We start from the raw sequence: 22480 nt of genomic DNA, 5'->3' as shown, positions 1-22480 counted from the left end.
AATTCACTCCTTTCCTATAGAGGTTTGTTAAAATTAGACATAATTGCAATGTTGTTTAAATGACAGTCTATATACCACAATTCATAGCAATTCCCCATCTCCTCTTATTATTGCTTTGCATGCATATAAACACACAATATACACATATAAATACATTATTCACATTAGGGTGATAAAGGACTACAGATGAAAAATAGCCTTCTGTTTCACTATTAACAATGTGTATCAAAGGTTAAGAATACGTTTTCTTACCATTGCCTGTCTCTCTCTCTGCCCTTCTCCTGCTGTTGCTTGATCTTTGCATCTTCTAAAAAGCACAAAATTAAATTAAATTATAAGTGTGTGGTCTGAAAAGGAAATACAAGCGGTCCAATGGAAAGTCTTCAAAATAGCCTAATAGTGTTTTTAACTAGGAATATAATTGTATTGAATTCTCATCCAAATATGGCTAACGCCCCCCCCCCCCCCCCGCTAATGTTTATTAGCTCACGTTAGCTATCAATCTAAAGCCAAAAATATTATCTTATCAAAGCAAACGGTCATGTTATACAATGTATGTTTAATTTCAGTAATTTGATAAGCGTATGACTAAGGTTTATCTTTGTACATTAGATTATTATTCATAGTCTTAAATTAGAAAATCATTAGAGATCGTTAACCTTAATACTTACCGAGATAGCGGGATAACCAAGTGGGATAAACAGAGCGCATGCGCATAACCATAGCGCATGCGCATTTAAAAGACAAAGTTTACAGGAAGTGCGTCATAATCGCGCATCTAGGACCCCGAGTCAATCTTGCAGCCCGAGTCGATCTGGTACCTACACCTGCAATACTCTTTCTTTGTTTGGAAAGGACACCTTTTCCGTTGTCTCTATAATTTCTATCACTTTGCCGATAGCTGTATGGGTCTGGAAAATTATGAGAAACAGGAGTATTCCAATGTTATAACATTTCAAAATAAAAGTAATATATTTTGTAAGAGTTGCATCTTCAATCGTCATTTATTTTACAGAAATTATCTGTAATGAATACATTTTAATAAAAGAGGAACAAGCAATGATATCTTATCATTAGTGTGCTTGCGGTAGCAAAGCACATCTAAGTCCCGTTGACATTATTATTCTCCCCACATTTTTTCGTGTGTGTGTGTGTCTGTGTGTGAGAGAGAGAGAGAGAGAGAGGGAGAGAGAGAGAGAGAGAGAGAGAGAGAGAGAGAGAGAGAGAGAGAGAGAGTACCTGTAGTGCATGCCTGACCATCAGGCACAAGTGCAGAGACAGGATGATGTGGTCATCAAAGTTGTGGATACCCTCCTCCCACTCCTGGTATCTGTAAATCATGCGACAGTTCAGGCATGATTTCCTGTATGTTGATATTCCTAAAAACACAGTCCAACCAAAGATCATGATTATTGCTTTTATGTCATTTGAGATTAGTAGAAAAAAAAAATGTTCTCATGTAGGCTACATATAAATTATGTCACCCATTAACTGATAAGAACACAATAGAAAGACCTGTGATACTCTCTTACCCATCTCTTCCAAAAGAGGTCAGCGAGGTACTGTGCCTGTTTCCATCTCCGCCGGGAATACAGATCGTCCTTTTTAGATAGTCCCGGTGGCATAACTGGTTTGGCCTTCAGCTGAAGGAGGTGGTTTGGGGTGAGGGGTTCCAGATCATTAGGATCACTGGATACTGTTGTTAGCGGTCTGTCGTTCATGATAGACTCAACCTCACACAAAGCAGTCTGCAGAGTCTCATCATCCAACACTAGTTCCTTTAGGACAGAATGCAGAATCTTCTTCACCGGCTTAATCAGCCTTTCCCAAACTCCACCGAAGTGGGCTCCAAATGGGGGGTTGAATTTCCATCTTACACCTTCTTTCAGCAATGCATTTTGAATCCTGTGGTGACACATTTCCTTAAGAGATTTCTGCAGCTCTTTCTGCGCTCCAACAAAGTTGGTCCCATTGTCTGTGCGTATGCTGGTGACTGGTCCTCTGCGGCATATGAACTTGCGCAGAGCATTAATGCACGAGTCTGTGTCCAAGTAATCTGCTACTTCCAAATGCACAGCCCGGCTAACCAGGCAAGTGAAGATCACTCCCCAGCGTTTCACATGTGCCCGGCCACGCTTTACATTTATGGGTCCAAAATAGTCAATCCCAACGTGTGTAAAGGGTGGTAGGTCTGGAGATACACGATCCTTCGGAAGATCGGCCATTTTCTGCTCTCCAGCTGCTGCTTGCATCCGCCGGCAGAAGACACAGCTCTTGATGATCTTTCTGGCGGAGGAGTTGGCACTAGGTAATCAATATCTTTGGTTCAGTGTGGAGAGCATTTGACTTCTTCCAGAGTGCCAAACTCTCTGATGAATGTCGAGTAGGACTAGCATGGATATGCGAGAACCTTTGGGCAGGATAATCGGATTCTTCATCTCTAGCGGCATTGCCAATCTGCTTATCCGCCCTCCCACTCTCAACATGCCCTCATCCAGAGTTGGATTCAGTTTACAAATGGAGCTACTTGCTTTCACTTGCATACCTTTCTCCAAGTGGGCAAAATCCTGAGGTAGGAAGCGTCTTTGCTCGAAGCGAATGATGGAGTTTTCCGCTTCTCTGATGTCTTCCACAGACAGCTCCTGTGCTCCAGTTTCCATCTTAAGATGCTTCATCTTTTCTTTCAAGGACTTGAATTTGGTCAACTCTGGGCTCCGGTCACGAAGTAGAAGGAGAAGTGCCTGTATCCTTAACATCCATGCAATCCCTCGTTTCAGTCTGTTCCATGATGAGTAATACTCAATCAACATGCTGGTTGGATTAGTGTCCACACTAACAATGTTTACAGAGACTTCCTTTTTGACCTCGGGATCGTCTGGAGGGAGTTGTCCTAGTCTCTCTGGGATTTCAGGCCAATCAGTTTCCTCCTTCTCTAGAAACTGAGGTCCCTTCAGCCATCTTACCGACTTCAAGAATGGCTCCATGTTCAACCCACGTGAAGCGTCGTCGGCTGGGTTGTCCTTAGAGTTAACATTGTTTGTCTTGGGATAGTTCACAGATCAACGAAACTCTGTTGGCAACAAAGGTATGGTATCTTCTTCTTTTGTTGTGGATATATCCCAATACCGCTGTGCTATCCGTCCAGAAAACAGAGTCCTCGAGGTCCTGTTGTAGCTCCCTCCTTAGCATCCGATCCATTTTCACTGCAAGCGTTGCTGCAGTCAGCTCCAGCCTGGGTATCGTGATCTGTTTGAGAGGAGTCACTCTTGATTTTCCCAACACAAATACAACGTGGATCCTTCCTGATGTGTTGGTGAACCTGAGGTAGCTGACAGTGCCGTAACCTAGTTCACTTGCGTCACTGAAATGATGAAGCTGTGCACAGTGGCGAACTTAGCCATTTTGGGGCTCCAGGCGAACAGTCATTTGGGGGCCCTTGCATCTAATGTACCTTATATCGCGCATACTGAGATACTCCATACAAGGGATGAACAAAAGTCACTAGCTTTTTTTCATTTTGGATGAGACTACTCAGGTACGTGTCAGAGGCTTTCTTAGCTTGGATTGGTCTAAGAGGATCCCACATCACAGGGTCAAACTGAGCCATTAACTGAACCTGACCCATGACATGTCCATTGCCTAGTCCTAGTTCATTAAGTGTGTCAGAGGGGCCACGCAGAGGAAGCTTTCTCTCTGACAGGAAGTTGATGATTGCCACTAACCTGGATAAAATTCTAGAGACCAATATGACTTTGCTTTCAATTAAATGTGTTGTTTTATTTTTTAAATACACAGTGAATTACAAAATAGCCTGTGTCCACAGAGTCTAGGGCTGTGTCTGAAATCGCGCACTTACGTAAGTGCACTTACATTGAGTGCACTTTATTATCCCTACAGTACACTTACTTATAGACGCAGTGCTCTCATTTCTACAGAGCACTGTCCAAACCATGGACATATAAAGAAATGGACACCGTATTGAAACATGGCGCCCATTCATTCCTATGAAAGCTGCTCATAGGCGCAGAGAAGCAACAAGGAAGTATAATCCGGAAATTCCATGCGGCCCAAAGCATTACGTAGCATGGACGTAGCGGCATTATGGACCTATCAAGAAAGAGGGCGGCAAGCGTACCGGACTGGAGGCGGGTGTCTCGTTCTGTAGCATCTAGCCTGGCGAAAACAAACTGAAAGCCGTTAAAAGCCGTTGGGCTAATAAAACGCTTGAGGTGGCGTTTTGAAATGAGAAAACTTACATTTTAATAGTATATGGTCTAAAGATAAGTATGAGCCTATGATTGATATCCAGAAAAAATGTGCAGAGACACAATCTTGTTCGCTGCTTGTACTATGTGGACAGGGACATCTGCCTACAGGCCGCATGAAAATAAGCTCCACCCCTTATCATGCAATACCAATGGGTTGGCCACATGTCCATGCTGGCTGCTCGGAGAAGGCAGCATCCTGGGGGCCTGGTCCAAACTGCCGTCGCGCACCTACCGGAAATTACTTTGCATTTTGACAGTTCTTCTTCGGTGGTATTTTTTTCTGCTTGCGTTACCGATAGCCAAAACAGGCACATTAGTCGCGGAAAAACTAAAACAATATATAATTCAACTTTTGTGGAGCGCGTCCGTCTCCACGGTTGCTTCAAGCTCCTCTATTTTGATTAGAATGTCCCGTCCTCTCCGTTACGTAGGCAAGATGGCGGCCGTTGAGTGTGGAAAGTGTCCATCGCTCCACACTCAAGTTTTAAACCGTTTTGAGTGCACGACAGAGGAACTTACAGTGCACTTCATTTTGGCACACTCTCCGGTTTTGCGCAAAGTGCACTCAAAAAAGTAAGTGTAAGTACAGAAGTGCGCGATTTCAGACACAGCCAGTAGTGTCCCTCGTGTCTGTAGTGTGACGTCATGAGCACTGACCTGAGCGTTGCGCGAGCCTGCTGTTTGTCTCGTGGGGACGTCGGTGCTCCGGGTTCTGGTTGTCCTCCTCCTCCATTGCTGGTATCTGAGATCCAGCAGCTCTCCTCTGTGGCTGCTGCTCTCAAGCACGAGACGGTCACAATGAGCTGCGAGATCTCGAAGTAAGTCTTGCGGCCACTTCGCTAAACCCCGCCCCCTGTTGCTATGACTGTAGATGATTGGCTCCTTGTTAATAGATAAGATATTTCTTTGTTAGTACCACATTTTGAAAATGTAGGTTGCTAAGGCAACAAAAGGAACAGTGCTGCAAAGTAAACCGCAGAATAAAATAAGTTAATAGGTGTATAGACAAATAGTTTTTAATAGCTTACATAATGGCTGATATGCCTATTTAGCCTAGTTTAACTTTTACCATTTCTAGTCTAGTCTCTTGAATATGTTGGGGATTAAAGATGATATTTTGGAGACTTGGTCGATGATTAATATAGGCAGTTTGAAGATTGCATGACTTTTTCAAATATGCAAAATGATGCCCATATAGCCTGTCAAGTCAAGTCAAAGTCAAAGTATTTTATTGTCAGTTCTGATATATGCAAGACATCAGAATCCAAATGGCGTTCATCACTGGCCCAGGGTGCAATAGGAACGATAAAAAAAGAAAAAATATAGAGTAGAATAAGATAAACATAACCTAAACAATATTTACATTAGATCAATTCTAAATACTAAGTAATGCACAGAGCAACTGCAGAGAACATGTCTCTTCAACACATCTGTCCCAACTATTTTCTGCTATAATTGTAGATAACAATAAATGTTTCTGTTTTCTGCTACACACGGTGATAATTAATATATCACTGTAATCAGCTTCAGTGTATCTGTAGGTTTCCTGTCTTTAACAAATGTAACAGCATTTTTACAGGATAATACAACTCAATTCAAGTCATATTTTCTATCCCATGGAATCAATTCAAATACTTGTTGTAGGAAAAGTGTAATAATATAGAAAAATAGTTTACCAGAATAGTGCAGTGGTTGTGTGTCACATACAGTAGGCCTATGTCATAAAAGTTAATATGGAGAAAAGGCATCTTAAAGATTATACATATAACATAAATAAATTATAAAAATAAATACAATTGTCCATTTACTGTGGGGGAGCTGTACAGTTGTACAGAGTGATCATGTGCATCAAGATCAAACTTATGTTATGAAATAGAGATATGTGACAGTGTGGGCAGTAGCCTATGTTAAGTTACATTAATGACCATATACTTGTATCACATGATGAATGTGTGAATTATATTTTAATTAAGGGCAGCTTATCAATGAGAACACTTCAAAACTGCTCTATAAAGAACCAAACTGGATATAAAAAGGGTAATTTTTTATTTATTTATAAATCTTACCTGTAAACATAATCCTTTTTTTTCTCCCCTACACAAATATTAAGCTCTCATCCACCACAATGCAACCCAACAAGTTTAGCAACTCCATGTTCAGTCTCACTTTACTATTGTTGTAATCATGATTGCTTTACATGTTGTACATTTTACTGTATAAAGAAAATTGAATGTTTGTTAAGTGCTGGGGTCAAAGTTCAGTATATTGAATCAATCCATTATGAAGAAAAATATATATGGATGGTCCTGAAAATGACTTTGTTATACTGGTGAAAAACTGTCTTAGCCTTCTAACAAGACTAGTTTTTCATTTTACAATTCATAATTTATTTTAGGACGTTGTAACTCTTTGATGATGTGGGTGGCTCTTAAAAGAGCCTTTGTGTCGCTGGATAGCGTCGGGGTGTTTTACTTGGAGCTGGTGTACTTGGTGACAGCCTCGGTTCCCTCAGACACAGCGTGCTTGGCCAGCTCACCGGGCAGCAGGAGGCGGACGGCGGTCTGGATCTCCCTGGAGGTGATGGTGCGCCGCTTGTTGTATTGAGCGAGGCGGGAAGCCTCACCGGCGATGCGCTCAAAGATGTCGCTCACAAAGGAGTTCATGATGCCCATGGCCTTGGAGGAGATGCCGGTGTCGGGGTGGACCTGCTTCAGGACTTTGTACACGTAGATGGCGTAGCTCTCTTTCCTGGACTTGCGCCTTTTCTTGCCGGTCTTGGAGACGGCTTTTGACACGGCTTTCTTTGAGCCCTTCTTGGGCGCTTTGACGGTCTCTGCTCCAGGCATGTTCGTATCAGTGAAGGATCAACTGAATAGAATGCTGAAGTGTAGTTGCGAGGCTGCTTTTGTATGCTGCCTGATGTAAATTAGAATGTGTCATCCCTCGCACAGGATTAACTGTTTTGGTGTTCTAGACTGAGCATGCGCAGACACGATGTATGTGTCCCTATGAGCACATGTTAAAGATTAATCATGAATTTATATATTTGAATTGGTTGTGTGTAAAGGGTAAACGGTCCAATGAACCTTGCATCCACAATCGATCGTTAAGTAGACAGTATGTAGTATATACATGTTGAGTATGTAGGAGGGAGAACTTAGGCCGTTTCGAACACAGCCTTCGCCACAAATGAAGGCTTAACAGGAAACTATACAGAATCAAAGGGTTAGCCCGGGTCGTTCTCTGCATGTGAACCCTTCTCCACCCCATATCATCTCTGTCTCCATGTGTCGAATAAAGCATGAACAGTGCAAAAAAAACTCAATAAGAAACACATGTAGATTTGTTTTCAAACTCCTATCCATCCCAACCCCCCAGTTTCTCCATAGTTATGTGATGGGATCAGAATAACTCTTAAAAATGGGGTTACTCTCCATATAATTCTTAGATGTTTTATCCCTATACATTGAAAGGGTTAGGGTTGTTCTATCCCCTAGATTTTTTTTATTACATGACGAAGAGAAAAAGTACATTATTTTTTGCTGATGTTTAACTCTGATAATAAAATGCATATGAAATTCAGACGTGTCTGTCTTTTATCTGTTCTACAGAAACAAAGCTGAAATGTATTTTATTTATTCAGTCCAATCTTTAATAAAATGCCAAAACAGCTCAAAACCTTCAGCAGTGAAGGAGCAATGTGTAACCTGTTCATTAACCAGAGTGAGCGTGATTATAAAAATGTTTAAATAAACAGATTCTAATGAGAATGAACAAACTGATTATTAAATACAACATCAAAACCTCAAATTGATTCAAAATAATGAAACGTGATTAATGCAAGAAGAGATATGTTAGAGATATGTTAACATTGGAAAGATACACAACTTTTACGATATTTTAAAAGGCAAACATTAAAAAGTCAAAAAAAGATGATTATATAAGAATACAGAGTTAGCTTCAGGGTCATTCTAAATGTGATTAAAGAATCCTTTTTCAAAAACCAAAACATCAGTTACTTTGGGTCCATGAGAAAAGGTAGAACATCTACTTCAAAAGTCTTTTTTTTGGAAATATTTTATTTCAGCTGGTTCAAAATAAACAACTATGAAGATAATAATAATAATAGTGTCACTTGAATCATATCAAACCACGCTGATCTCTGTGGCCTTACACAGAGCGATATTTTTAAATTATTGAAATAAATTGATGCTACAGTTTAATTTGAGTTTTCAATTGGTGTTGAGTCGAGTTCTCACCTCTATGTGAACACAAGATTTAACCCTTTAAACCAAAACACATGAAATAAAAGGCAGAAAATGATTCATATTTAAACAAAAAGTTTACATCATACACATCTTAGCTTTTTTCATGTGTTACATTCAATGCATCAGACATTTATGGAAACAAATACAAATATTGTTCAGTGAATATTTCAATTGGTTTGGTTCTTTTTTTCAAATGGGGATCTTTTCCAATCTTTTATTTTGCCTTTTCAAGGAGCAGTGTGTAGAATGCATTGTCATTTTCAGGACAGACTTGGTAGAAATGGAATATAATATTCACAGGTATGTTTATATTAGTGTATAACCCCTAAATGTAGGCCGTGATTTTGGACTGCCATGATTCTGAACAAAATACAGTTAAAATTCACAAAATGTCAGAAATTCATGAATCAGATGTGATCCTGTGTTCCTTCTAGGGATGGGCATTTTAAGAAATTTCATTGATCGATCATCGGGAAAATTAACGAGCAATTATCGAGCAATCGTTATCTTTTTACATATTCAAAAAATGCCAACAGAACATCCAAAATACAGCGTTTTACCATAGACTGTATACAAGAGGTTTTTACTCAATTACATCTTTATTCCAAGATCTTCTAGGCAAACAACAATCTATTAAGACAAGGCAACTGGTAATAATAAAATGCGGCGCTGGTGATAGCCCGAGGCTATGAGCCAATGCTACGATACCTTGAAACACATATGCGCCTCCTAAGATGCTGGCAAAGACTGCATAAGGGCACGGCACGTTTCTCTGAGTGTTAAAGGACCTAACGTTACTTCATCTAATAAACAATATGTGCAAATTAGTTCCCTGATGAAGGCGAAGTAGGAAAGCATAGACGCTAAAGTTAGCAGCTAATGCTAGCGGCGCTAACGTCACACGTTAAACAGGGTCGGATGTAGGCTTCAATGTACAAGTGGTACATAATTCAGTTTGTTTAAGTGTTTTACTTATACAAGGTTTCACAATGCTTAATGAACTTAGTTATTTTCGGTTCTAAAGCTGTCCCATGGACCTGTCAGATGCCAAACTTCCCCTTGACTTCTTTCTGTTTACGTTTTGACATTACGGCAGCTTGCAGGCTGCTGCCTGAGCCTGTTCTGTTGTCTCCTACTTCTATAGTATCTCCCCCTGCTGGTAGGATGTTTAATTGCTGCCCATACAGTCTTTGGTGCTGCCACATAGTGAAATTAATTTCTGTGCTGCCGGACTCACACTGCGCAACACAACGGCTATATGATCGATAACAATTTCACGTGATCGACAATATTCTTAACGAGCAATGATCGAGCAATCGATTAATTATGCCCATCCCTAGTTCCTTCAGTGAGTTCTTAAATCAAATGAAATGCACAGAGGAGTTCACACATCATGGTCTGATCGCTCCAGGTTTAAACACACTTGTGCCTCTTCAGGCTGGAGTTTTGGGTGAAGCTTTTCATACATTTGACACAACAGTACGGTTTGTGTCCTGTGTGGATTCGCTCATGCACTGAGAGGTGAGACGATCTGTAGAACCGTTTGTCACAGTGTTGACATTGGTGTGGTTTGACTCCTGTGTGGATACGCTCATGTTGCCAGTATGAGTCGTAGGAACTGAAGACTTTCCCACAATGCTGACAAGGGTAGATTTTTTCCTTTGTGTGGATGTTTCTGTGTTTATTGTATGAACTTCTGTGGGTGAAACTCTGGCCACAGTCCTCACAGCTGAACGGCTTCTCTCCAATGTGAATACGTTGGTGGCGTTTGAGGTCTCCTGAGTGAGTGAATGTTCCCCCACATTGGTCACAGCTGTACGGCTTCTCTCCAGTGTGAATGCGTTGGTGGCTTTTGAGGGTTCCTGATGTGGTGAATGTTTCGCCACACTGGTCACAGCTGAACGGCTTCTCTCCGGTGTGAATACGTTGGTGGGGATTGAGGTCTCCTGCTTGAGTGAAAGGTTCACCACATTGGTCACAGCTGAACGGATTATCTCCAGTGTGAATATGTTGGTGGCTTTTGAGGTTTCCTGATTCAGTGAATGTTTTGCCACATTGGTCACAGCTGAACGGCTTCTCTCCGGTGTGGATTCTCTGATGAATCATTAAGGCCCACCTCGACCTGAACTCCTTCTTACACTGTTGACAGCGGTGAGGTTTAGGTTTCTTTGTTCCTTTTTGTTTCTGTAGCGACAGACAGACAGAAATACAAAGACAGAGTATGAGTGAGGCAGAGATGTGCAGTCAGGGTCAGCAGTAGGGATGGGAATCGTTAGGATTTTACAACAAATGAAAAGAAGACAAGGACTTTAATACTCAAATACATTGGAGACACAAGTCACACACATTAGGATGGGGCCAGTAATCACACAGAAGGGACACTTGAAAGAAAGAGACAATGTTTTATATCAATAACAGAGTAGTATCAATGTTGTATAACAGGCTTTGACTTTTTATGGGTGCCTGCTGCACTGTTGCTGATGTTTCATAGAGCATGTGAGTTAAGTTTAGTTTCTGCTGTGTGTGTCTGAGTGAGAGCTTCATGTCAGTGTGCACCAGCAGGCGGCTCATCTTTATCTGTCTGTTTACTGTGTATAATACTCCGGGTATTAAGTTCTTGATAAATTAAGTGCCTGCTGCTTTGTTTTCTTTATTGTGAGTTTTGTCACGCATTTGTATGTGCCAATTTGACGTTGAATTTCCTTGGTTCTAATCTAAGTTAAAGCAGCGCTGTTTAGGTTGCTATGGTAGTTAATTGATAGCTTTCCATGTGAAAGGGGAATGTCCTTCACATGCAGTGTAGCCGTTCTGACCTGCAGGCGGCACAATTGCGCTTTGCCTTTATGTGTGATCTGCTCTTATACACAGTCACCAGGACTTTGTTTATTTTGTCTGAGTGGAATATTCTGTATGTGACTCTAGGATATTTGTTTCTGTATATTATGAATGCATAGCTTAGCTCAGTATGAGTTATTTATTAAGTAACCCAAGTGTACAGTGTTATCTAGCCTCTAGTTATTTCTTTATTCAAGATTCATAGAATTATGTGAGGCCTGATGCTGGGAACACACCGCACTGGCCCCCTGCGGCGGTTGGCCGCGTGAACGCAGGAGGCTCGCCGCTTGGTCATATTGGGCCATATTCACCGTAGCCGCCGCCGCATGCCGCCTCTTCGAAGGCGGCGGTTGACCGCGTGAACGCAAGAGGCTCGCCGCTTGATCATATTGGGCCATATATTCCTGACGCCGACGCCGAGATCAGACCCGTCACACTTATGGTGCAACAACAACAACAACATGGTCCAGCTGTGCCAAAAAATACAGATGTAGGTACACTGTGTAACCAGCGGCAGTCATGTCACACATTAAAACAGCTTGAAGACGCACCCCTATCGCAAATACACACACATTAACAGCAATTCAGCAACATACCAAACGCAATAATAACAGCAGTGTGTGCTCAGCTGCAAAAATAAAGGCAGACATCAGCCTACCTGAAATGAAAGTGTGCCGCGTCTGACGGAGGACAACACCGGTGCTTCGCTGTACTATATTGGAATTCCACACGGACACTGCCGTCAAGTTTGGGTTCATATTATCCTCCGGAACAGCACACAGCTGGGTGAGTTTCACTTTGCTAACTGGTGCTATCTTGGCTAAAGTACAACCAACAGCTAAACAGATGCAAAATACACATATTTGCCAAATGTATTGGAAGCCCAATGTCCTCACTCCACACGCCCACCTCGTCTTGCAGACCACCGGGCAATCTCAACGCTGATTGGCTATCGCGGCGCGGCGACGCCAAAAAGATAAATAATTTCATCTTCTGTGTCCGCCGCATATGTTCGCCGCGCCGCAAATGGCAGCGCCTTCGATTCACGCGCATTGATGTGGCGCGGCCACGCCGCTGGACGCCGATTCTTGGGTGGACGCACGGCCACGCGCTAGTACATTGACTTTGTATGTAATCTCGCCGCGCTGCCAGTGCGGTGTGTTCGCAGCATTAGCCTTATAGTGTTTTTATTTGACTGTTGTTCTAGAAACTGGTGACTCATTCCTCATTCCCTGTATTCTAATCGACATAACATTCTTAGATGCTGTTTAACCCTTGAGCTAACCCTCCTTCATTACCTCTCAAACAATATTTTGATTCCTCTCTCCATAAGAAATTATTACATGATAATAAAAGACAACAATTTCCAGAACACATTGAAGTCATTTTCAAAACCTAAAAGATTAAAAAAGTTTTTTGATTTTTCCTATAGAGTTAGGATTTACTAACCGGTTACACATATCATTTAGTGGCCTGTAGAGTAGACCCCAGGAGTCAGTTAATTTGTTAGTTGAGTCTAGGTGAACCTTTAAAGATGTTAAAACACACTTTACCTAGTAGTTTACTGCCTTTATAAAGTAAATGTAATGTCCACAACTTATACTTTAAGGGCCGGGGTCCACCTAACGCCTTTTTCGCACACAAGCGTCATTGATTCCCAATGAGAGGCGAGCGTCTCGGAAAAAAGCTGCAGTGCCCAGCGTCCTTTTCCTGAGCGTTTCACCCTTTTAGTGCTGCAGCTTCAAGCGTTTAGAGTTGAAAAAGGCTCAACTTTTCAGAAAAGAGTCGGGGTTGTCATCTGCGTTTTTATCAATGGGCCAATCAGAGAGTAGATCATCGGGACTCCTTGGCAACCCAGAAGACGGAAGAGAAACTTATTTTGCCTAAACAGTGAAACCAGTGTTGCCTGACAGTGCCAGTGGACAAGATGACAAACAGCTTTTTCCTCCGCCACTCACAGCGTTTTCTCTCTCGCCCCGAAAAAAGCCGCAAAGTGGACACAGGCCCTAACTGAAAGATTATATATGAAGAACAAACTGAGCGAGCTGGGCAAGAATACAGCTCCAAATGATTCAGAATACAATTACTTTCTTCAAACTCGATCAAATTCCTGAGATTCCCAAGATGAAAGATTATATTCTAGACCCGACATGAAGAACTGAGGCTGAGTAGGTGCACAGTGTTTTCCGTTAGCGCCGGCCGTGCGTGAAAGCATTTCCAGCCGGCTACTCTTGCACCTCTACTCCACAAGAAAAACAAACATTACTCTTTCTCTTTCCATTTGCCTCTGACTCATAAATGTTAAACTGAATTCTCATCTTATACTGTTCAATAAAGTCAGTTTAACTGAGAGAGTTCAAGATCTAAGAAGACCCCCACCCTCGCGTCTCTGAATAATCTGCCTGCTCCACGCTGTGGTGTGAGTGTGAGTGTGTGTGTGTGTGTGTGTGTGTGTGTGTGTGTGTGTGTGTGTGTGTGTGTGTGTGTGTGTGTGTGTGCGTGCGCGTCAGCGGTGCACAAACACAAGCATCACTCACGGTGGACGAGCGTTTCGGTGAAATACGCTACAAACGTGAGGACCAGAGTTGACATGAAATACGCTCGTTGTAACTGCAAGTAAGTGAAATAAAACACAAGTTGTAAGCCCAATATTGTCAAATCAGTTGGTTACACCTGTTCAACCTGCATTAAACGTGAACACGCAATATTTTAATCTCTTATGTCGGCCCAGAGAAGAACAGCACGCTAGCTCAGCAGTTAACAAGCTAAATAAATCAAGCTGTCTGTCTTTGCCATGAATCATAAAATAATGCATACTTGTATAGCGCTGCTAACTGAGACTAGTGTTAGCAGCCCCTCCTCCCTATAGCAGGATACAGACAGAGGAGAGGAGGAATACTGAACCATGTTTTTCATTCTTTTAAACTTTCCTCAGTATTCTGATGACAGAAATAGACTGATTTAATCTATTGAGACATTGAGTGTATTTAAAAACATTTAGAATAAATTACTTTACATTTATAAGATAGAAAGATCACAACTTTGTGGATGTTTATTTTCATAATATTCTATTTTATATTAATATTTTTATGGAAAATCCATGTCTTTCTTCAATAGCTTCTTATTCATCCGACCCAGTGTTGCCAAATTATTCCAAAAATGAGTAGGCCTACTACACAGGAAACAGTTGTTCACACAAAATTCCTCAGATTTAAATTCTTCATTTTCCTCTCAAAGTGCACCAGGTTCATAGCCGAACGACCACGGCAAAAGTTTTATTTATCAGTTAATTAAGTCCAGGGCTCCAGACGACATTTTAGGGGCGCAAGCAGAACATTTAGGGGGACACATTAAATGGAGCTGGAACGCATCTATTCACATGTTTCCCAATTTGAACTATATGAGGCCTACTGATATTGTATTTCCAGCATGTTTTGGAACACACTGACAACAGATGATACAGTTCATTGTGTTTTTGATTTGGCATCACCATGTGAAATCCTTCAAACATTCCTACATCTGAGCCCTCTTATTGTTCCTCCTCTATCTCTGCTGACTCCTCTGTAAGGAAAATTGTTATTGGCCCAAAAGTAACTAGTAGTAGCTAGATGACATAATCAACTAATTTGCATAACATGCTATTCTGAAAGAGGCAAATTGAACAGAAAATGCTGACCAGGTAGTTTACAAATTAACTAGGCCTATTTACAAACTTTCTTTGTTGCCATATAACAACAAGATTAGCTTTGTTATAGATATGCATTGGCCTATTGAATGTGGACCTATAAAACAATGTACATGTTTAAAAACGTGCACAGAGCAGACACGGTGCTGTCTGTCTGCTGGCTGCTGCAGGTGGCGGGGGAAGCTATCAGACTGGCCGTGTGAGTGAGTGCTGTCAGCGATGAGGGGTAGACAGCAGCTGCTACTCTGCTCTGGTGACCACATTTTTTTTTTTAAGTTGCAAGATGTGTCTCTCTGGACTTTAACAGCCATAGCGCTATGGCGGAAAGTCGGCAAATATAGCGGAAAAACTCTGCAGTTGGCAACATGTTAAAGACAGCTGGACACTGCGATGAAAGTAGGTCACGTGATCCGCGCAGTTGATTGTGTAACTGTTCACTCGCGGACTGTCCCTTCTCTTCTCTCTCCCTCGCTCTTAATGCACTAATAATAATAATAATAATAATAATAATAATAATAATAATAATGAAAACATTTCGGCGAGTTTTCCGCTCAGCCCACAGCCTGAAGACCACAGAGATGAACAGCAACATGTAAGAGCAGTTAAGTGGGGACAGCACAGACACTTATTGTATTACTGTATTTATGCATTATTACATTTTTTACATCACATTTTCTACGTACCCCAGAGTCATCAGCAGGTGTCTGTGGTGGTGCGGAGACATCTGGTGGTGGTATGGAGGCAGCAGGCTGGGAGGAGGACGCAGCAGGCTGGAAGGAGGCAGAGGAATGCGGCTCATGGAGGAGACCTGCTAGAGTGGAACCAGCTTCTTCCTCCATCATGTCCTCTGTCTCCTCAGTGTCAGGGTCCATCATCAAGGCTCCAGTCTGACTCAGGAGGGAGTCCACAGCAAGCAGCTCTCCTGTCAAAGAAACAACAGACACACACATTAAAAGCTGTGTTCAAAGCATATGTGTAACAGAGTTAAAAATGCACTTTCATTTAAACTTTGTATTCGTAAGTTCTATCTTAGTTATTTTTGTATTCATTGTCATTCTTATTCAGGTTTCCAGTGGAAATGACCTGCACATCGCCTTGTCTGTACCCTCTTAAATGTCCATACCTCCCGTTTCCCCTCAATCTGTCGTATTGCATTGCTGTTTGTAAAGACCCTTCCCCGTTAATGTATTGTTTTCTTTAGGAAATTGGGCCATTTATGTTGGATCTTTAGGTGCATATTACTTTATATTAATACCGCTACATTACCCAGCCGTTTTGTTTTGACTGTAAATATAAGTTTTGTAGACTGTACACAAAATCTTTTCCTACACTCCATCAGCTGCTGTTTCCATATGTTCAGTTCGGTTATTATGAAGCTGAGAGCACTGATCTTACCAAGTGAATATTTGCTCACAAACATTGCAGCTTTTGAGTTTTTTTTCCAGTGCCGATGACTATGTGTTGTTGAGTGAGGTGACCTTGATGCAACTTTTTACTTACTATCTTTTTGTCATAGGTAAAAGTAGGATATTTCTAATGAAACAGAATAGAGTGTGAATGCTCATCAGGTTAAAAGCTGACCATAGTAGGGGGGAGGACCATAGGGCCATAGGAAGTAGTAGGGGGAAGGACCTTATATGGCCATACAGTAGGAAGGAGTAGAGGGAGCGTGCAGCTGTTCCTTTTTCACTCCTCCCTCTCTTCCAAGTCTCATTGGTTCTCAGTTCACTATATAACAGCACGTTTTGAGCAGAACTGGGCACTACTATATACTCTATAGTTTGTCACGCTCTGTTCCAGCACACTCTATCTGTCCCTTCAACCATGGAGGCAGAAGAAAAACTTAGAAAAACTTTGTGAGTCCAAAATACTCTGAAAAATGTTGGACTTCGAAGTACTTACAGGCAGAGTCTTTTAAAACACTTCTTTAAAACTCTTGACACAGATGACTTGGTAAAATTCTTAAACTTTAGATGGGGAATATAAGACTAGGGGTCTTATAGAATGGTGATGGAATTAACAGAGGTTAAGTGAATGAATTTAGGTAAATGTAAGGGAAACTTTCTTTAAGTCCTCACCATTTTTACAGACTCAGCGGGGTTTTTAGATTAGGGATAGGCGCAAGAATACAATTGGAGAGCATGCAATAACTCTGATCTTGTGCTTTGGCAAATTGTGAAAAATACCAAGTTAACATCTATTGGGGGAAATGAACAAATACTCCATTTGATGAGTACATTAGGCATATAACCTATTTTCTTTTCTTGTCCATTTTATGTAATATTTCTATACTCTCTTGTATTTTGTAAATAAAATCCCTTAAAATGTTGTAAAGCCTCAGTTTGAATTAGTTTATAGCTGGAACAGAAGGACTTTAGGTATAGGTTTTTTCTTCAAAGAGATCGTTTCCCCCCCGGGGAGGTAAGTACAATCTGACTCCACACTACGGCACATTACTGATTTAAAACACACACAACCTCATAAAACTAACCTCTCTGTAAGGAGAGAATATGCTCTAATTCCTTCCCGGATTTAACGCAGGCGTTTTAAATCTTGAAATAGTATATACAGTATCTCACAAAAGTGAGTACACCCCTCACATTTCTTCAAATATTTCATTATATCTTTTCATGGGACAACACTGAATAAATGACACTTTGATACAATGTAAAGTAGCGTGTTTACAGCTTATATAACAGTGTAAATTTACTGTCCCCTCAAAATAACTCGACACACAGCCATTAATGTCTAAACTGCCGGTTACAAAAGTGAGTACACCCCTGAGTTAAAATGTCCAAATTGGGCCCAAAGTGTCAATATTTTGTGTGGCCACCATTATTTTCCAGCACTACCTTAACCCTCATGGGCATGGAGTTCACCAGAGCTTCACAGGTTGCCACTGGAATCCTCTTCCACTCATTCATGACAACATCATGGAGCTGGTGGATACTGGAGACCTTGCGCTCCTCCATCTCCTGTTTTAAGAAGCCCCAAAAATGCTCAATAGGGTTTAGGTCTGGGGACATGCTTGGCCAGTCCATAACCTTTACCCTCAGCTTCTTTAGCAAGCCAGTGGTCGTTCGGAGGGGTGTTTGGGGTCATTATCATGTTGCAGTACTGCCCTGCGGCTCAGTTTATGAAGGGAGGGGATCATGTTCTGCTTCAGTATGTCACAGTACATGTTAGCATTCAATGAACTGTAGTTCCCCACTGCTGGCAGCACTCATGCAGCCCCAGACCATGACACTCCAACCACCATGCTTGACTATAGGCAATACACACTTGTCTTTGTACTCCTCACCTGGTTGCCACCACACACACTTGACACCATCTGAACCAAATAAGTTTATCTTGGTCTCATCAGACCACAGGACATGGTTGCAGTGATCCATGTCCGTAGTCTGCTTGTCTTCAGCAAACTGTTTGTGGGCTTTCTTTTGCATCATCTTTAGAATAGGCTTCCTTCTGGGACGACAGCCATGCAGACCAGTATGATGCAGAGTGTGGCGTATGGTCTGAGCATTGACAGGTTGACCCCCAACCCCTTCAAGACCTGCAGCAATGCTGGCAGTATTCATACGTCTATTTTCCAAAGCCAACCTCTTGGTATGACGCTGAAAACGTGCACTCAACCTTCTTAAACTGGGCCGCAGGGCAGTATTGCAACATGATAATGACCCTAAACACACCTCCAAGACGACCAATGCCTTGCTAAAGAAGCTCAGGGTAAAGGTTATGGACTGGCCAAGCATGTCTCCAGCCATAAACCCTATTGAGCATCTTTGGGGCTTCTTAAAACGGGAGATGGAGGAGCGCAAGGTCTCTAATATCGACCAACTCTGTGATGTCGTCATGAATGGGTGGAAGAGGATTCCAGTGGGAACCTGTGAAGCTCTGGTGAACTCCATGCCCAAGAGGGTTAAGGTAGTGCTGGAAAATAATGGTGGCCACACAAAGTATTGACACTTTGGGCCCAATTTGGACATTTTTTCTTAGGGTGTACTCACTTTTGTTGCCTTCAGTTTAGACATTAATGGCTGTGTGTCGAGTTATTTTGAGGCGACAGTAAATTTACACTGTTATACAAGCTGTATACTGACTACTTTACATTATATCAAAGTGTCATTTCTTCAGTGTTGTCCCATGGAAAGATATAATGAAATATTTGAAGAAATGTGAGGGGTGTACTCACTTTTGTGAGATACTGTATGTTCTGTTTTTAGGAAGCGGGGTTAAGAAGCATAGGCTGCATAAAACTGAAATAAATAATTTGTGAAGGATATCTTCTGCCTAAAAGTGGTGAATGATTATCTGAATCAAATATAAAGTGTTAAATTTCATACCTAAACAGGATTCATTATATAGATGAATAGGTTTTGATGAAGTAAAACGCTGAACACGGTGGTTTTAAGTAGAACAAGTTTTAACATTATAGAACTATCCTTGGTAGTCTAGTGGTTAGAATTCCGCACGCTCACCGCAGGAGCCCGGGTTCGCCGCTCAGCAGAAACCGTGAGAGAAGGGGATATTTCTTTATGAAGAAAAAGGTTGTAATTAAAGCATCGTGTTACAAGTTAGTTAATACAGGTTTAATAGGACATAACTAATAAACTTAGATACTAGCTTTTCATTGAAGATCAGACTTTTCCGGTCCAGATCGCTTCAGTGTTCTGTCAAATGTCCCTTTCATATTTAATTGTTTCTTACACTCAGGGCAGCTGTGTACTTTCTCTCAAGTATTACCTTTTATATCACTCTTTAAACCCAACTGAAGCTCTCTGGTCTCCTCAGACTCATCACCCCTGTCTTCAGACTTAGAGGAGTCTTCAGGCTGGTCTTCAGTCTCAGGTTGTGAATGTGGATCTGGATGGGAGTTCCTGGCTGGTTCTGGTCCTCCACTGTCCTCTCCATCAGCTGCTGTTTCCATCAGTTCAGTTAGTCTTTGATGAAGCTGTGAGGACCAAGGACCAACAACCTCAAGTGTTTTGTTGAGCTGACAAGTCCAGTGGTATTTCAAGGGCTTTTCTCCACCGTCTTCAGTCTCTTCACAATCTTCACTCTTCACAGTTACAGGAGTGTAGGGGAACTTGATGATATCTTGAAGCTGCTCTCCCTCCTGACTGCTCCAAACTTCCTCCTGTTCCTCTTTAATGTGTGGGGGCTCTGGTGGCGGCTCCTCCTGGTCCAGACTGGGGCTCCACTCCTGCTGCTCAGGGGGAACCTCTTCTTTAACCACCACCAGCTGTTGGACGTCTGCAGGGAAAAGGTCAAACACAAGGAAATCCACATGAGTTTATGTTGAAGACAAACTTAACATGGAGACTCTGATGCAAGAAACAGCAGCTAAAAATCCAAAGTGCCGTCATCTGTCTGCTGGTAAATGAAAAGATTAATATTTCTAAAAAATGTGCAGTAGACAAGACGTACAAGAGATTAGGGGTGGGCAATAGTTGATTATTTTTAAGACTGATATAATGACGGTAGTTTGGAGGAGGAAAAAAGAAGAAAGTTAGGGTTGGTGGGTGGATGGATGGTTGGTGATTTGAGTGGGTCTGTGGGAAATTCAAAAGGTCTCAAATAAAAAAACAGATGTAGAAATTGTAGTGTTCCTTTAATGTTGGTGTGATATGGTTATAATTAACATGTATTCATTTATGATGATATAATCTAATACTCAAATAAATGTATCAGATTTAAAATTGTATTTGTTTGATCTGAAATAAAAAAATACAATTCTAAATCCGAATAGTTTATTAGACTACAAGAATGCATTCGAATCTACAAAGTTCAATTATTCAATGTACAGAATTATATAGCCTAATAGCATTTTTACTACTACTTTTAGTAATTTCTTTGCTTTAGTTTTTTTGATAATACATCTCGTCTTAACTGCAATGCATTGTGATTAAATAAATGATGAAGATGATGAAGTCCGGAGAAGTCTACCCCCTCAGTGGACTCAGTGGAAGTCTGCAGTGAACTAGATTAACGCTTGTTTTGGACACAAACCCTGAGGACTCGCAGACTTTCCCGGGGACACACACGCAAAAGCTGTGTAATTCTAAACTGTGGATTCAGCCTAGATGTGATTTCCTGTATTCTAGTGCCCTTTAATATGTAGTTTGATTATTGTTTGGCTAAAGCAAAAGAAAAAATTAAAAGGGCGGCCATATTCTGTAATTTCATCCAAAAAGTGTTTATCCCTAGTCAGATCACATATTTGAAAATACTATTACAAAGCTTTAAGTACAACATTTGATTTGATGAATAATTCAGAGCAATCTTTAACCTTTCATTGTTTAAAGAATTTAGGATCTCTTTAAAGGGGACATATTATGCAAAAACTCTGGTTTAAATGTATATTTCCGAGGTCTACTAGAAAAGGTTTTAATGGTTTATTCTTCAAAAAACCCATTCGTTTTCTACCATTTCCCATTTCTTCATCGCCTTTTCCAGCCTCTTCTGCTCTCCATCTCAAAAGGTTGATTTTGACATCTACCCCCCTTCGCAAAAATCCTAGTCTGCTCTGACTGGTCAGATCTACATGGGCGTGCATGCACCGCCCTGCTCATTTACTCTATACCAACCTATATGGGCATGGCACACGCCCAGCTGTCAGTTTTGTTTACTTTTGGCCAATGCAGCATGGAGATCGATGTTACCATGGTTGCGTTCCGGATCGCATAATCTTTCTTTTTTCTATTCTACATACTACATCCGACGATAAAAAGAATCTAGTTAGGATGCAGTAGGCAAACTATTGGGACATAATTTACTCTCTTATTTCATCATAACATTGCGCCTTGATCTTGCCTCTTGCTTTTATATCCGGCGCATCCCCGTTTGTTTTCATATGGAGGCTTCGTCGATGTGACGTCACTTCACGTGCGCACTGGATTGTGGGTCAGAATCGCCCAAATAGGATGCAGTTTTCAACACTAACAATCTTGGCCGCATGAAGTAGGACATCCGGGTACTTCTAACCATCCTAAATCTGGCCACAAGAATCGGGACATCCTAAATCTTTTTTCTACATACTATACAGTAGAAAGTATGCGATTCAGAACGTAACCCCTGTTTAGCTTCATTTCTACAGCAAATGTCAGCACACTTACCACTTCTAAACCAAAAGCTTTACAACTGAACCTGGTCAGGCAGGAGTCTGAGCTGAAAACTGTGAACATTGCATCAAGATTTCTGGTTTCCCTGACATTATCCTCAGGTAAATACAGTTTAAATATGTCACAGTCAATAACAGAATATGAGCTAAGTATTTATGCAAAAAACTTCTAACTTGTAACATACAACGTTTTATGTATGTCTCTACAGGTTAAACTGGGGAATGATCTACAACCCAGTGGAGTGAAAAAGCAGGAAAGGAATGTATCATGTCAAGACTCACTGGAAAGGCATTATCTTTTGTA

At 41.3% G+C, this 22480-nt stretch overlaps 2 protein-coding genes across 2 annotated transcripts in view; both read right to left on the bottom strand.

The window, feature by feature from the left end:
- Positions 1-6736: 6736 nt before the first annotated feature.
- Positions 6737-7114, bottom strand: LOC307269982 (histone H2B type 2-E-like; the record flags this gene model as incomplete). Its single annotated transcript, XM_080053096.1, has 1 exon — positions 6737-7114. One exon carries the CDS (start codon positions 7112-7114, stop codon positions 6737-6739), a length of 378 nt encoding a protein of 125 aa, XP_079909222.1.
- Positions 7115-8102: 988 nt separating this feature from the next.
- The window catches only part of LOC307269846 (uncharacterized protein), a 34051-nt gene continuing 19673 nt past the window's right edge, over positions 8103-22480 (bottom strand). Inside the window, exons 3-5 of the mRNA XM_080052927.1 lie at positions 19800-20309; positions 15740-15978; positions 8103-10720 (exon numbers count right to left, since the gene is read on the bottom strand). Coding sequence (XP_079909053.1) covers positions 9950-10720; positions 15740-15978; positions 19800-20309 — 1520 coding nt within the window. The 3' untranslated portion in view covers positions 8103-9949. The remainder of the gene's footprint in view (positions 10721-15739; positions 15979-19799; positions 20310-22480) is intronic.

Source organism: Ammodytes marinus (assembly GCF_949987685.1).
Source record: "Ammodytes marinus genome assembly, chromosome: 24".
NCBI classification, from domain to species: domain Eukaryota; kingdom Metazoa; phylum Chordata; class Actinopteri; order Uranoscopiformes; family Ammodytidae; genus Ammodytes; species Ammodytes marinus.
Note: the sequence above shows the minus strand (reverse complement) of the source record. Positions and strands in the feature narration are given on the sequence as shown.